The 14,542-nt window shown below is 49.5% G+C and overlaps 2 protein-coding genes across 2 annotated transcripts; both read right to left on the reverse strand.

Moving 5' to 3' along the window:
- Positions 1–462: 462 nt before the first annotated feature.
- Positions 463–1,981, reverse strand: LOC124484889 (motor neuron and pancreas homeobox protein 1-like; the record flags this gene model as incomplete). The annotated part of the gene is made up of 3 exons (XM_047046006.1): positions 1,534–1,981; positions 786–946; positions 463–633 (listed from the first exon to the last, which is right to left on the reverse strand). Coding segments are annotated over exons 1-3 (780 nt in total), but the record flags the coding sequence as incomplete, so codon positions are not given.
- Positions 1,982–7,710: 5,729 nt separating this feature from the next.
- On the reverse strand, positions 7,711–13,687 carry LOC124485310 (tubulin alpha chain-like). Its single transcript, XM_047046833.1, has 4 exons — positions 13,524–13,687; positions 10,353–10,575; positions 9,203–9,351; positions 7,711–9,030 (listed from the first exon to the last, which is right to left on the reverse strand). The coding sequence occupies exons 1-4, from the start codon at positions 13,524–13,526 to the stop codon at positions 8,056–8,058; spliced, it is 1,350 nt and encodes a 449-aa protein (XP_046902789.1). The 5' UTR covers positions 13,527–13,687; the 3' UTR covers positions 7,711–8,055.
- Between the last annotated feature and the right edge of the window lie 855 nt (positions 13,688–14,542).

The raw sequence follows: 14,542 nt of genomic DNA on the forward strand, positions 1-14,542 counted from the left end.
CCTCCATGACCCGTCTCTCTCTCCTTGTGACCCCACTTCCCCTCACATAGTCTGACCCTCTCCATAGCCCCTCCTCCTCCCATAGCCCCTCCCTCTCTTCTAATCCCTCCCTCACCCTTAGCCCTTCCCTCTCTCCTAGCCCCTCCCTCTCTCCTAGGCCCTCCCTCTCCCTTAGCCCCTCCCTCTCTCCTAGCCCCTTCCTCTCTCCTTGCCCCTTCCTCTCTCCTTGCCCCTTCTCTCCCCTAGCCCCTCCCTCTCCCCTAGCCCCTCCCTCTCTCCTAGCCCCTCCCTCTGTCCTGGCCCTGCCCTTGTGACCCACCGACCCTCTCAAAACCCCACCCCAGTACTCCAGCCAGCAGATTCTCCTTCCTCCAACTCGTCCTCAGAGCAGCTGTAGCTCGAGTGTTCCGTGTGCCCCAGGAAGTCAGCAGGGGGAGACAGGCCCTCTCCATCCTCGTCTTCCTCCTCCTCCTCCTCCTCGTCATGCAGGCTGTTGCTCCGGCTGTCTCCCCCAGGCTTGGTGCCTTTTTTCCCCAGGACTGGGCTCCCTGAATCTGGCTGGGACACCCGCTGCTCCTTGGCCTTGCGGCTCCGCTTCCACTTCATACGTCTGTTCTGGAACCAGATCTTCACCTGGTCAAACACACACATACACACATACACACACAAACACACACACACACACACACGCACACACACATACAAATAATGGTTAGTGTATTACTAAACTATTACCAAAACATAAGCCTTATCCCCAGCATTGATCCCCATCTGGCGGACAGTACCTGTGTCTCAGTGAGCATGAGTGAGGTAGCCACCTCGAAGCGCCTGGGTCTGGACAGGTATTTGTTGACCTTGAACTGGTTCTCCAGTTGCAGCAGCTGCTGGCTGGTGAAGGCTGTCCGAGGCCTCCGGCACTTCCCCAGTACACCACCCTGCGGAGTGACTGGGAGACAGTGGGGGAGGGGGGGGGGGGACATTTTATAGGCTCTGAAAGGTAATTTCTCAATCTGCAAAAGTGACCCAACTGTCTGCTTTTACATATCCGCTTGAATGAAGTATAAATTATGATTAAGACACAATGAGAAAGTACCCAGAGTGGTGTAGTCCCATGGAGACAGTCATAAATGAAAAGGATCGGGATCATATCCTTTTTTTTTTTTATCAGTGGGACGACAACAATATAATATGCAGAGTCTATATAACTGGACCATTAACTTAATGAAACCTTTGCCCGTTATCAGCTCTTGAAGATTATTTCCTGTGTTGTTCCTTCTCGCCTCGACTGATGAAAAGGCTATTTATGACTAATGTAAACATGGTGCCGAAAAGGTGGCATCATTATAGTCACATTATAAAGGGGAAATATTTTAGGATATTATTAAATAATTTAGAATTAGCATTGATTGAAAATCACTCACTACAATATACATTATTTGCACATTATAATATTATAATAAAAGTTATACATATAGTATAGTATATATATAAAACGAATAAGTCTGAAAAATTAGGGTGATGCCGGTAACTCACCTCCATACTCTCCGAGTCTGGGAATCATCATTCCCGCTCTGATCCAGTGTTCCAAAGAGAAGGATCCAGCCATAGCGGCCGCCTTCAGATGCTCCGGATATGGCGGGGCCATCTGCGCAAAGCCAGGATATATGAATCCGGGATGCTGCAATCCCATAGCAGCCAGGGGGTACAGGGAAGCTGGGTACAGTCCGGGGAAGGAGCCCGGAGTCAGTGCCGTGAGGCCAGGATGGGGAATGTTCAACAAACCCGGTTTGGGGATGATACCCGTCTGGATTAGAGCAGCGTTCGATGTCCTCTGGGGAGACGGGGTTTCCGAGCGGTGGCACGACACGGGAGTATGTGTGTTTTCAATGAACAGCCCCTGAGATCCGTCCCAGTGAGCTGGGTGCGGGTGCGCGTTGTGCGCCAAGAGCGCATCAATGCGAAAGTTGTTGGATTTCTCCATTGCCGTCATTTTCTCTTCTCCAGGAAAGCAAATGTCCAGCCAACTCAAATTACATAACTTTTTGAAAGAAAAAAATATATGTATTTGTCAGATCGTTAAAAAGAGTCTTTGAAAGAAGGAAACCGGAAACAGCTTTGTTATTTGGTCGTTATATATAACAAAGCCTATACTCGTTATTAAAATTGGCTAATCATCATCCCATATCCATTCCCTTTTTTCTTTTAGCTTTCTTCTTTATGTCCAGTCAGCCCCTTGCTCTCTGCTCCCGTGCGTAATGCGCGTCCACCTGCCACTGGTCTAACTTTTCTCCACTATTGCGTTCAGGAATGGTTCTGTCTATCTGGCCTCTGATTGGCCCATCTCAGCAAACGAGACAGAGGGACAAACACTCACTTATATATCCCCCTCGGTGTTTTAATAATATAAATTACACTCTGAAACTCCCCTCTCCGCGTGTACGCCAGATTGCCAAGCGCACCACTCAGGCACGTGGAAAGATAGCACTGGAAAGGACGTTTCGGGAGAAAAACGTCTCTTGGTCAGCTACTGCAACAATGAGCTTATTTCTCAAGAGCAAACAGAAAAATGCAAAGTATAATTCGTTTTTTATTAGCTGCAACTAGAGCTCTTTAGCTCGCTCTGTTGGTTGGTTGGTTGGTTGGTTGGTACACAAAACTGCATAGGAATACGCAGTTACTGCGAATTAGCAATTGTTTGAAATGGCCTTATCTTTCAAATACCTCATGGGACGACAGGAGTCAGGCTGACTGGCCTTGCCGCATGGCCTCTGGCATTCTTCCTCTTCCAGCAGGTGATGCTGGGACACCTTTTTCCCACCACCTCTCAAACACTATCTATCACACGCATGCGTGCACACACACACACACAAAGGCCACACACACACACACTGTGAAAGCTATGACGTTTGTACGTTAATGAAATGTTTAATAAACATCATTGGTAGTTACAATGATGACTATCAGAGGCCTATTACATGTTCAGGGTTACATCATGATAATCAGTCATTAACACACTGTACAGCTGATAACCATGAAATAAACAACAGGCTTCCCAGCAGCTAACTTTCCACCAACCAGAAACCATTTCCTGCTGGGTTGCAGAGATGATAAGCGTTGCCCTGCTCCTCTCACGGTGAAGACAAACAGCCACTACTAAAGTCCTCATAAAAAAACACATCCTAGTTTGCAGATAATAGCTGACACAAATGGGATATTTTGACGGACAGACTCATTTTAAATTGTAACTTCTTTTCCCTTATAATAATGACGTAAAAAAAAACATCTAGTAGATGTATATATCCAGAACAACATGGCTTAAATGATTGTGGCGAAAATGTGTGGTAAATACAGACCGTTCCTTGACTCTGAACACCCAAATACTGTTACCGTGTAACACTTTTCATCCTTAGCCTTCTTAACTGGGAAAACAGCTTAGGCACTCTGTGTTGGATGGGCGTATAGAGCAATTCAAATGAACGGGTCGTTATCCAGCTCTGCAGAAGCCTGTTAAGGACCATTCATTTGAATCAGGTGTGTTGGGGCAGGGAAACATCTAAAAAATGCAGGACAGGGGGTCCCGAGGACCAGGATTGGGAACCACTGGATAGAGTATAGATAGATATCGTATATAGAGTTCGCCAAGTGAATGAAGTGGAAACGTCAATTGTTGTCAGCAGAGAGGTAAGCCCGTGTTTAGAAGAGAGATATGTGAAGATGAGCGTGCTGGTGTTCATTCTTCATCTATCGAGACCCTCCGAAGGTGGACCTTGTCGACGTGTCTCCCTGGTGAGTAGAGCCCCTCACCCAGAGGAGCACAGATGCTCAGCAAGTGTTAAGGACCTGACAGACTGCACAGCCTATGGGCAGTAAAACAGCCATTCAGTCATCAACCATTCATACACAAATGTGACAAAGAGGTTAACCCCTTCGACAGCCTATGCCTGACCCTAGTTAGCACTCAGAAGTTTGAAGAGAGCAGTCTTTCTGTGTTCTGGCCCTACATGTTGATTATAGGAATACAATTCTCTTAGAGCGACAAATGGTTTCATGCTAACCAGAACATACTAAGGCTGCACTCTCCTTCCTCGATAATTGTTTGACTATTTTCTCTTTCTCTGAAACCTTTGGCCTCCCTAGTTATCGTAGCACATTTAGCAGTCTCAACCTCATTCTGATTCCCAGCCCCCAGACCTTGCCTATCCCAGCCTCCAGCCCCCAGACCTTGCCTATCCCAGCCTCCAGCCCCCAGACCTTGCCTATCCCAGCCCCCACCCCCCAGACCTTGCCTATCCCAGCCCCCACCCCCCAGACCTTGCCTATCCCAGCCCCCACCCCCCAGACCTTGCCTATCCCAGCCCCCACCCCCCAGACCTTGCCTATCCCAGCCCCCACCCCCCAGACCTTGCCTATCCCAGCCTCCAGCTCCCAGACCTTGCCTATCCCAGCCTCCACCCCCCAGACCTTGCCTATCCCAGCCCCCACCCCCCAGACCTTGCCTATCCCAGCCCCCAGCCCCCAGACCTTGCCTATCCCAGCCTCCACCCCCCAGACCTTGCCTTCCCAGCCTCCAGCCCCCAGACCTTGCCTATCCCAGCCTCCAGCCCCCAGACCTTGCCTATCCCAGCCTCCACCCCCCAGACCTTGCCTATCCCAGCCCCCACCCCCAGACCTTGCCTATCCCAGCCTCCAGACGTTGCCGATCCTCAGACCAAATCCGAGCCTCTGAAAGTTGGCCTGGAGCAACAGATGGAGCCCCAGCCTCCGGACCCCCCAGCCTCCCTGTCTTCTAGCCCCCATTCCCCCAGCCCCCCAGCTCTCCAGCCTGCCAGGCCCCTAGCCTCCAAGTCCCCCAGCCCCCCAGCTCTCTAGCCTCCCAGCCCCCCAGCCTCCCAATCCTCCAGCCCCCAGCCTTCCAGCCCTCCAGCCCCCAGCCTTCCAGCCTCCCAATCCTCCAGCCCCCAGCCCTCCAGCCCCCAGCCTCCCAATCCTCCAGCCCCCCCCCCCCCCCCAGCCCCCCAGCCCCCAGCTCTCCTCCTCCTCCTCCTCCTGCTGCTATCTGTGTGGCCTGTGAATCCTGGCTGCGTGTGTCTGGCCCATCAGCCTCATTCACAGAGACACCGTTTAGCAGTAATTATCCAGGGCCACGCCCCCTCCTGTCCCTGTCATTGTGCTGGCATGTCAGGGCGGAGGCCATCATTAATCAGCTCTTTCATAACCCTGCTAAACCCTGCTGAACCCTGGCACCCTGAACGCCCACCGCTGGACCCACTCCATCCCCTGTTCTGCTCAGTCCAGCACTGCCACACTGGAACACCACAATGGAGGCAGAGGAGGGGGGATGACACCGACATGGGATCGGATGAATAGAGACAAGGGACACAGAGGGATGTCAGATATCTGATAGTATCTCAATTTGGGAGCTTCCCTCGGAAACAATGTCCAGATTCTGGTTGGAATGTCTAGACTGGTCAAGTTGTAAATGGAATGGTTGTCACTTAGAGCGGTGGTTTATGGTTTTGATTGGAGTGTTTGCAATGGTCATGTTTTTTCGGGAATGTTCCAACTACAGGTAGATAGTAAACATGGACGTCTCTTCAGAAAGAAATGTCACTTTTATAAAGTGTCAAATTGCCATCTGATGTAGCAGAGAGGCATGCCAAGGTCTCTACAGCATAACCCAGCACACACGGAGGAACAAGTGGGACCTCTTCAGTCCCCTATGTATTATCCTCGGATCTCATCTTCAACTCTCTGACTCATGATGACGGATATGTGACACTGAGGAGGAACCAGCTCTGACAGACAGGCGACTCACCCAATCAGATCCTCTGTTGGTCATACTGAGCATCCTTGACTTAGTCCTAGTCATCAAGTTGTTTTTCATTTGGGCCCCTTTATCTACCCCTATCAGTCCCTCCCTCCCTCCCTCCAGAGAGAAGACAATAACTGGGGCATTTCCACCACCTCGCTCAATTGGTGTCTCCTCCTTCTGCCCCACAGGCTAACACTAAGACACACCCACTCATAGAATCAGCACATTTTAATCAGGGGGCCTCCCCTCCCCACCACACACACACACGCACGCACATAGCCACTCAGAAGATTAACACGTGTGTTTAACATACACTAACCAAACAACCAGGTTCTATGGATTCCTCTCAAACTGCCTCACCCTGCCTGTGCTGCCTGAAACCTACATCAACCCCCCCCTCCCTCCACCCCCTCCTCCCCCAGTCCTACGTCCCCCTATATCCCCCACGACTGACAGCAGTAGAGACAACACAGTGTTTTAGAGGTAAATAGTTCCATTGGAATCCTTGTTAAACACTGCTGGGACACACTCACAGGAGTAAAGAGTGAAGGGGGGGGGGGGTGAAGGGTTAGACGGGGGGAGGGTTGGGGTAGACCGGGGCGGAGGAAGGGTGTTGATTAAGTTGGATGATTTATAGAAAAATAAAGACAACAGGTTCCTCCCACTGAGGAGTGAAACCTGCCAAGGTCACACGCTAGGAACCCAGCTGAAATACCAGCAGCTTCCCTGTCTGTAGACACAGTCCCGGGCCCAACCGGGGTCCGTTAATATGTCTGCTGATACAACACTTAGCCTGATCTTCTTATCACCTTCCTGATAGGCTATCCAGTCCAGCCTGCCTGGACACCTGGTCTAATACCTCTAAATGGACAGGTAATGATGTGTGTGCAGCGGTCAGCCTATCTCTTCCCCAGCTGCTCCTTTTCTCATAGGGCACACACACACACACACACACACAAACATGTACACACACACTTACACACCAGCCACACACACATAGGATTGTTTGCTGGGATAGTGCTGACAGCTGCATGTTTATTTAAAAGGCAGTCAGGCAGGTACAGTCAGTAAGTCATGCCATGTACCCGCATGCTGTTTAGGCTCCTGAAGCCTTCCCCCTTCTCTCCTTCACAATCTGCTCCTTTCTCTTCCGTACTCGCCTCCTCTCTCTCTGACCCCTTTCCAGTAGAAGACACTACTCAGCTCTCCCTAGACCTCACTCACCCTTTTCTCTTTCCAGCTCACCTCTTACATGAAGCCTGAACATAACAGTGACCATAGCCACAGAGAAAGATCACCTATCCATGCTAGCAATCTCAATCTGCAGGAACCACAACAGGCATTGATTCTTTCCAGGCTCGTGTAGTTCGGCAGACCAGCTCAGCTGAATTGATTTCCTATCCCGTCTGAAAGCCGGATTTATGAAGCTGAATAAATCACCTGGTCTATGTGTCTCTATAGCAAGCCTGATTAGCCTACAGCCTCACCTTTCCTGTTGACATTAGCTCAGGAGCTGTTACTAGTCAATACCAGGTTAGGACCTATCACTGATCAATAACCCAGATCAATACTGTCAATGCAATCAGCTAACAGCTGCGGGCCTGGAGCTCTTTCTTCTGGGGAGATCCCCACAGCTCCTCTAGTGGACGCTAGTCTCCCTGAAGAACAGTTTGTATCTCCTCCAGTCTTAGAAACCGTTTGTGTATCCTGTAGTGGATGCTGGTCTCTCCAAGGAACAGTTTCCATCTCCTCTCGTGGAAGCAAGTGGGAAGCATCAGAGTCTTGTGTTTCTGAGGGACATTGTGTGTCTTGATATCAAGTTGATACTACAACATTAAGGTTTTCTCGATGGCTAGCCCGAGCTAGTGACATTAGAAAGGAAACACCATGAATTGCAGTAGTTTTAATAGTGAGTTTTTTAATTGTGCATCCTGACAACCGACCGCGGGGCACTCTTACAAAAAAGGAAAGGTTGCTGGACAGTGTCAGCCTTAAATACAACATAGGTCAGAAAATAGTATATAAAAACAAGGGAAAGTAATGATTCTGGAAGATTTACAACACTGATGTTGATGCAGATACCTTGGGGTTTATTCAGACACACATAAGTTCCTTCAGAGAAGAAGACACAAATAATTCCATTTTACTAACAGGAAGCCCACGAAGTACAGATTTGGCAAATCATAAAACACAGTTGTTAAGAGAAACCCCAGGAGAAGTAACGAGAGAAAGCACGGAGCTCTTCAGTACTCCTCTCCCTCCTCATCTTCTTCAAACGAGTCGATGCCCACCTCTTCGTAATCCTTCTCCAGGGCGGCCATGTCTTCTCTGGCCTCGGAGAACTCCCCCTCCTCCATGCCCTCTCCCACGTACCAGTGCACGAAGGCCCGCTTGGCATACATCAGGTCAAACTTGTGGTCCAGCCTGGCCCAGGCCTCAGCGATGGCGGTGGTGTTGCTCAGCATGCACACGGCCCTCTGCACCTTGGCAAGGTCTCCTCCAGGAACCACGGTGGGGGGCTGGTAGTTGATGCCCACCTTGAAGCCGGTGGGACACCAGTCCACAAACTGGATGGTGCGTTTGGTCTTGATGGCAGCGATGGCAGAGTTGACGTCTTTGGGCACCACGTCACCACGGTACAGCAGACAGCAGGCCATGTATTTACCATGACGAGGGTCGCACTTCACCATCTGATTGGCAGGCTCAAAACAGGCGTTGGTGATCTCTGCCACAGACAGCTGCTCGTGATAGGCTTTCTCAGCAGAGATGACCGGGGCATAGGTGGCCAGAGGGAAGTGGATGCGGGGGTAGGGCACCAAGTTGGTCTGGAACTCTGTCAGGTCCACATTCAGAGCTCCGTCGAAGCGCAGGGAGGCAGTGATGGAGGAGACAATTTGGCTAATGAGCCTGTTGAGGTTGGTGTAGGAGGGCCGTTCGATATCAAGGTTCCTGCGACAGATGTCATAGATGGCCTCGTTATCTACCATGAAGGCACAGTCAGAGTGCTCCAGGGTGGTGTGGGTGGTCAGGATGGAGTTGTAGGGCTCCACCACAGCGGTGGACACCTGGGGAGCCGGGTAGATGGCAAACTCCAGCTTGGACTTCTTGCCAAAATCGACCGACAAACGTTCCATGAGAAGTGAGGTGAAACCAGATCCGGTTCCTCCTCCGAAGCTGTGGAACACCAGGAAGCCCTGGAGACCAGTACACTGGTCCGCCTGAGGAGAGAAACCAACAACATGTTAGTTTCATCTACCCTGAAATGTTTTTTGGGAAAGCATTGTCCTATGATTGTAGGGCTCTGATGACTGAAAGGGCCTCAATAAAGTGGAAGATAAGGATGATTAGGGTCAAGAGATTAATGCTAAAGGTCCGTTTTAGGGTTTTCACCAGTTTGCGCGTCCTGTCCAGGACCACATCGATGATCTCCTTGCCGATGGTGTAGTGTCCACGGGCATAGTTGTTGGCAGCGTCCTCCTTGCCGGAGATCATCTGCTCAGGGTGGAACAGCTGGCGGTAAGTTCCTGTACGAACCTCATCTAGAGGAAAGAGAATAGGATCATTCATATCAGCGGTGCCATAGTCCATAGTTGTGGTTTGGTTGGAACTTCCTTTTAAAAATAGGAGGTTGATATGCGGCCAATATTTCCGCATTTCAACTCACAATGTACATACTATACCACTGGCAAATAACAAAAGCTAATTCCGACACTCTGACTTTAAGGTCACATTGATTTATGGACACGTGAAATATGTGCAACAGGTGTAAATTTGCCAATTTGCAAATAAATCTGCCATATTGGATTCAATGACTCATTCACAAGTATACTTTTTTCAGACAGCGAGGCGATTAAAGCCATTTTCTGACATTTTGGACCAATGGAATGGAAATGCCATCACTTTGAAGATGGTGGCCTGTAGTGCCACCTATGGTCCAACGAGGGCCTTTGAGGTGTGACGGGTAAACGGTTGGGGGATTTGACAGATACGGATCACAGATCAACTCCGGCCTGTTTATACCACTACCTGCACACTGCTGAATACATTGGCTATCGGCTATAGAAGCAGTGACAGTTAACAATAGGAAAACTTGCTCCCATCCCCCAATCCTAGGGAGTTACGTGTGGCCTGTAGGATCAATGTGCCAAATTTCAACGCTTTTTTAACAATGAGATTGTGTTATTGGGCACTTTAGGGAGATAAGCACAATAATAAAAATAATAACAATTACAATATGTTTCCTCCTGATGGAGGAATCTTAATTATGCGGATAGATTTTACTCCTTGCCTTTTTTGACGATTTGTGTTAGCTACGTGAAACGATTATTTGCATCCCAGGCTGAAACATGACTTTTTGGCTGGTCTAAATGGGTCCTGATTTCAGCCTGTCCGGTCCTTTATGGTTTAAGTAATAATCTTTGCAACATTTGAAATGACTGTTTAAATCAATGACCATGTAACTACATGGCATAACCTACAGTACAGGACAGGGGGTTGCCTGAGGACAGGGTTAGCGGAACAAGCTATTAAAACCACTTACCGATGACGGTGGGCTCCAGGTCTACGAAGATGGCCCGGGGAACGTACTTCCCTGCTCCCGTGTCGCTGAAGAAGGTGGTGAAGGAGTCGTCGTGTCCGCCCACGGGCTTGTGGCTGGGCATCTGACCGTCCGGCTGGATGCCGTGCTCCAGACAGTACAGCTCCCAGCAGGTGTTGCCCATCTGGACGCCAGCCTGGCCCACGTGGATGGAGATGCACTCGCGCTGAGGGGGGGGGGGGGGGGGGGGGGGGGGGGTGGAGGAGGACAGAGAGAGATGGAGGAGGGGTGGGGAGGAGGACAGAGAGAGATGGGGGAGGGGTGGGGGGGAGGACAGAGGGAGATGGGGGAGAGGTGGGGAGGAGGACAGAGAGAGATGGGGGAGAGGTGGGGGGGAGGACAGAGAGAGATGGGGGAGAGGTGGGGGGGAGGACAGAGAGAGATGGGGGAGGGGAGGGAGGAGAGAGGACCGCGGGTAGGGGATAATTGGAGTGACAGTGATTTTCGACAATGACATGAACGTACGCCACTAACTATCCATTATGCGTGTCTTCTGATCACTGTGTGATAATGCGATGACATCATGACATTTGATAAATTCCACTGAACTCCACAAGAGGGAGACAGAGGCCGAGGGAATTCACTGTAATGAGTTGTTGGTGTAGGGAATGTGGGTCACTGCAGCTGCTGTTGAAAATCAGAAGCAGTGACGTTGTGTCTTGCTTCATGTGGAGGAGCATAGAGCTAGGATCTACATTTAGCCTAGTTTTAGTTTAAGTTGGGCTTGCAATTACGGTCAAGTATTTCCTTCCTTTCAACCACTTAACTAACTACATCAAACTTGGATGGGTGAGCAGTTTGCACTATTAACCTAACTAAGCAGCCTTTTCTACCATACATACACAAATTCCTGCCTAGCCAGGATATGCATTAGGTATTATTAACCTACTGTACCAACAAACGGACAAGTACCCCATTGTAGGCTCTGTAATCGTCATCGTAAACACACAAAGGAGTGTTTACATGGTTTCCTATGCCATGAAGGCCAGAGTCGACAGCGCGAGCCAGACAGGTGTGTCTGAGCACATACCTGCCCTGCTACACCTTTCCGTCTAAGGCTGTTTCTGGTGCTGGCCAGGTACACACCTCGGGAGCTACACAAACGTCTGTGTTTGCTGGCTCATGATGCGACCGGGAAATAGAAACAGCAGGTGTGTCTTGGTGCCAACTGCCTGTGTTCTCACCGGAAACTCTCTCCCAAATTCTGCCTTCTTACTTCCCAGTTAGAAGACTAACGGCAGCTCTTGAAGGGACCTTCCCTCTGCTTTAGAAATAAAAGCAGCCCGAAACCCTGGTTATCGTTCCTTGCATTCCTACCAGACATGTACAGGCCCACCTCAGTAAGCTCCCTCCCTCTCTCCCTCTCTCCTCCCCTATGCCTTTAACTCTCACTGTGAGCGACAGTGAGTCAGGCATGCATATTGTTCCAGACAGGGCTAAGTTCAGGGGCGGCCAGTCGGGACATGTCCCCACCAATGTCAAGTGACCCCTGAAACGTCCCTACCAATCCTTTGCGGCAAGGAAAATAGTGACGGGATGACAATAGGTTCCTACCCATGTTCAAATCAAACCGAAGCACTGGTTCTTGACTAAAAGGGTTTCCTTTCAGTCTCCTGTCCAGTCACCTTCCCCTGACCACACGCACCCTGAGCTGCTAAACTCCCCCCCCCCCCCCCAACACCAACAACTATATTTACCCCGTTCCTTCCCAGCTGCCCCCCTGGGATGGGTGGATAGATGGAGGGATTGGGGGATGGTATGGCCGCTGCCTAGTTTGGGCAGGCGTGGCAGGTCACACTGCTATTTCTGGGGGAACTCTGCATCTGTTCACCTTACCTGCTGCTGGGAACCGGCAAGCTAATTGGGCTACATGCCCACCCACGTCCCCAAGCCTACCAGCTGCACTGGGTCACTCACCAATCTGGGTCCAAACTGAGCTGTATGACCCTGTATTAGGCTCACGACACGTGCTCTCACTGGCATGAACGTTTCTCAAAGCATACTTGGTATGCTTTGTATACACACAACATATATAGTATATAAATATAGTATACACACAACATACTATAAACACAGACAAATGAATCGCCATGCTACGATGCTGATCTGTTATCATTGCACACAGTGCGTTTGTGTGTGTGTGTGTGTGTGTGTACGGGTGTATCTGTATGTGTGGGAAGGCTGATGGATGTGTATTTGATTGTGTGTGTGTGTGTGTTTGAGAGTGTGTTTGTGTGTGAGAGGGTTTGCAGACGGGTGTGTCTGTGTCAGCAGTGACTACAGAGACTGTAGGCTGTAGGCTGACAGCTTGAGCACAGACAGCACTGCTGAGAGACAGAGCACTATAACTCGACTGTAATAACACATCATAACATATAAAGGCCCTGGATAACGTATAACCAACTGGGCCATAAAAGGAGTTTCCTAGATGGTGGTGGTTGTGATGTGGTCATACTGAGATTTTCTGGCCAGAACTGAAGTCAGTGTAAAGCTGTACTCCAAGACTCCATAAGAATGTTTTCACTATTGATATGCTATTCTGAAAGATATCTGATATTTATCGGATATTTGTATTTTCTAGATTGTGAAGCAGCGTGATATCAGAGACACACTTTGATGCAGAACGCGAGAGACCTGCTTGGGTAACTTTCAGAGTTCAGTCAATCAGGTTTAGCAAGCTGTCAGTCTTACCAAGGTGGAGACATGCAGAACACAAGCCAGGTCATAGTGGAGAAGCTGTCGATGCATTAAAACGGTCCTTCTCAAAGAGAATTCATTGAAACTCTCTGAATGTAGGCCATCTGCCCAATATAGCAGTGACAGTCACCGTCAGACGGTGCTCGATTTTTCGCTGCGTCACTGTTTCTAGAAGAAGCCACCGGGCACCGGCCAGACAACTGCATTGCACCGTTCTCCTGGCCAGGATTTGGGGGAGAGCGCAGGCTGTTCACGGTAGAAAAAATTCTCCCGAGCCGAGGAAATGGATTGATGGTGAAAGTATCGACATTAACAGCGGAAAGACATTCCTTGCAGAAAGGATTGTAATAGCATGTGTGGGCAATAAAAATGCGAAAAGAACCAAATTATATCAATATAAAGACGGAAGACACTTACCATTGTGTTTTCGGACAGTAGGTAGATCAATCTTCTCTTAAAGAAAAACAAGCGGATATAGTGCAGTACGAGTTGCCTAGCTGTGTCAAGAACTTCTCACAGCGCCCGATAATGTGGTCTCTGTGAGGCAGTTGTGCGGCAGGTGTGCACAGCGGCTGAAGACTAAACTCAACACGCGGAAAGGGCGTCACAAACGGCCCGCCCACAATTATGAATTTACAACGTATGAGCGGCGAAGTTGGAACGTTCTGAGAAAAAAGGGCGTGTTTTGGAAGGTGAGAGTCCTCTGCGTCAAATGTAGAAGTTACAATTTTGCTGACGCCAGCTTTAACTACTAGCCTATCTGGTTTGTCCCACTTTATTGTAAACTCACTGTTACATCCCTTACCGCAGATTTTTACCCAACTGCATTTTTGCGTGTGACCACAAGGTGGCAGACTAACCCAGTGTTACATTGCAGTGACGACACTGACGAGCGATGAGAACATGCTGAGGGCGGCATGGGCCCAAAGATAACTTACACAGGACACCTAAAGCATGTACATCAGTGGTGGTCATTGAAGGTCTGTCCACCCAGACCCAGACCCCAACCCCTGGACCCTAACCCTAGAATCATCTCTCCCTCTAATGTACACCCAACCCAACAAAAACACTCATTACTTTTGTATAAACTGATTAAATCAAGCTAGCTACTAGCTACTACAAATCCCAGAATGCTCTGCTAGTGCCTTGGCGCGTCAAAACCCGCAGGCATCCCCACCTCTGTTTTCATTCATTCGCAACTCCATGCTGCCAGTCACCACGGGCAGATGTCAAACACCCTTCCCAAAAAATTGCCAAACGGAAGGCGGAAAACAGGAGCTTTCTAGACAGGTGGGAGACAGAATATCTGTTCACCACCACCTGTTTGTGTTATGTGCAGTGCCAACGTGGCTGTAACGAGTCTGTTCCCATATGAAAAGGAGCATTATTATATATAGAAAGAAGGGAAAACATGCTTTTTTTTTCAATAAATATGA

Source organism: Hypomesus transpacificus, chromosome 23 (genome assembly GCF_021917145.1).
Source record: "Hypomesus transpacificus isolate Combined female chromosome 23, fHypTra1, whole genome shotgun sequence".
NCBI lineage: Eukaryota > Metazoa > Chordata > Actinopteri > Osmeriformes > Osmeridae > Hypomesus > Hypomesus transpacificus.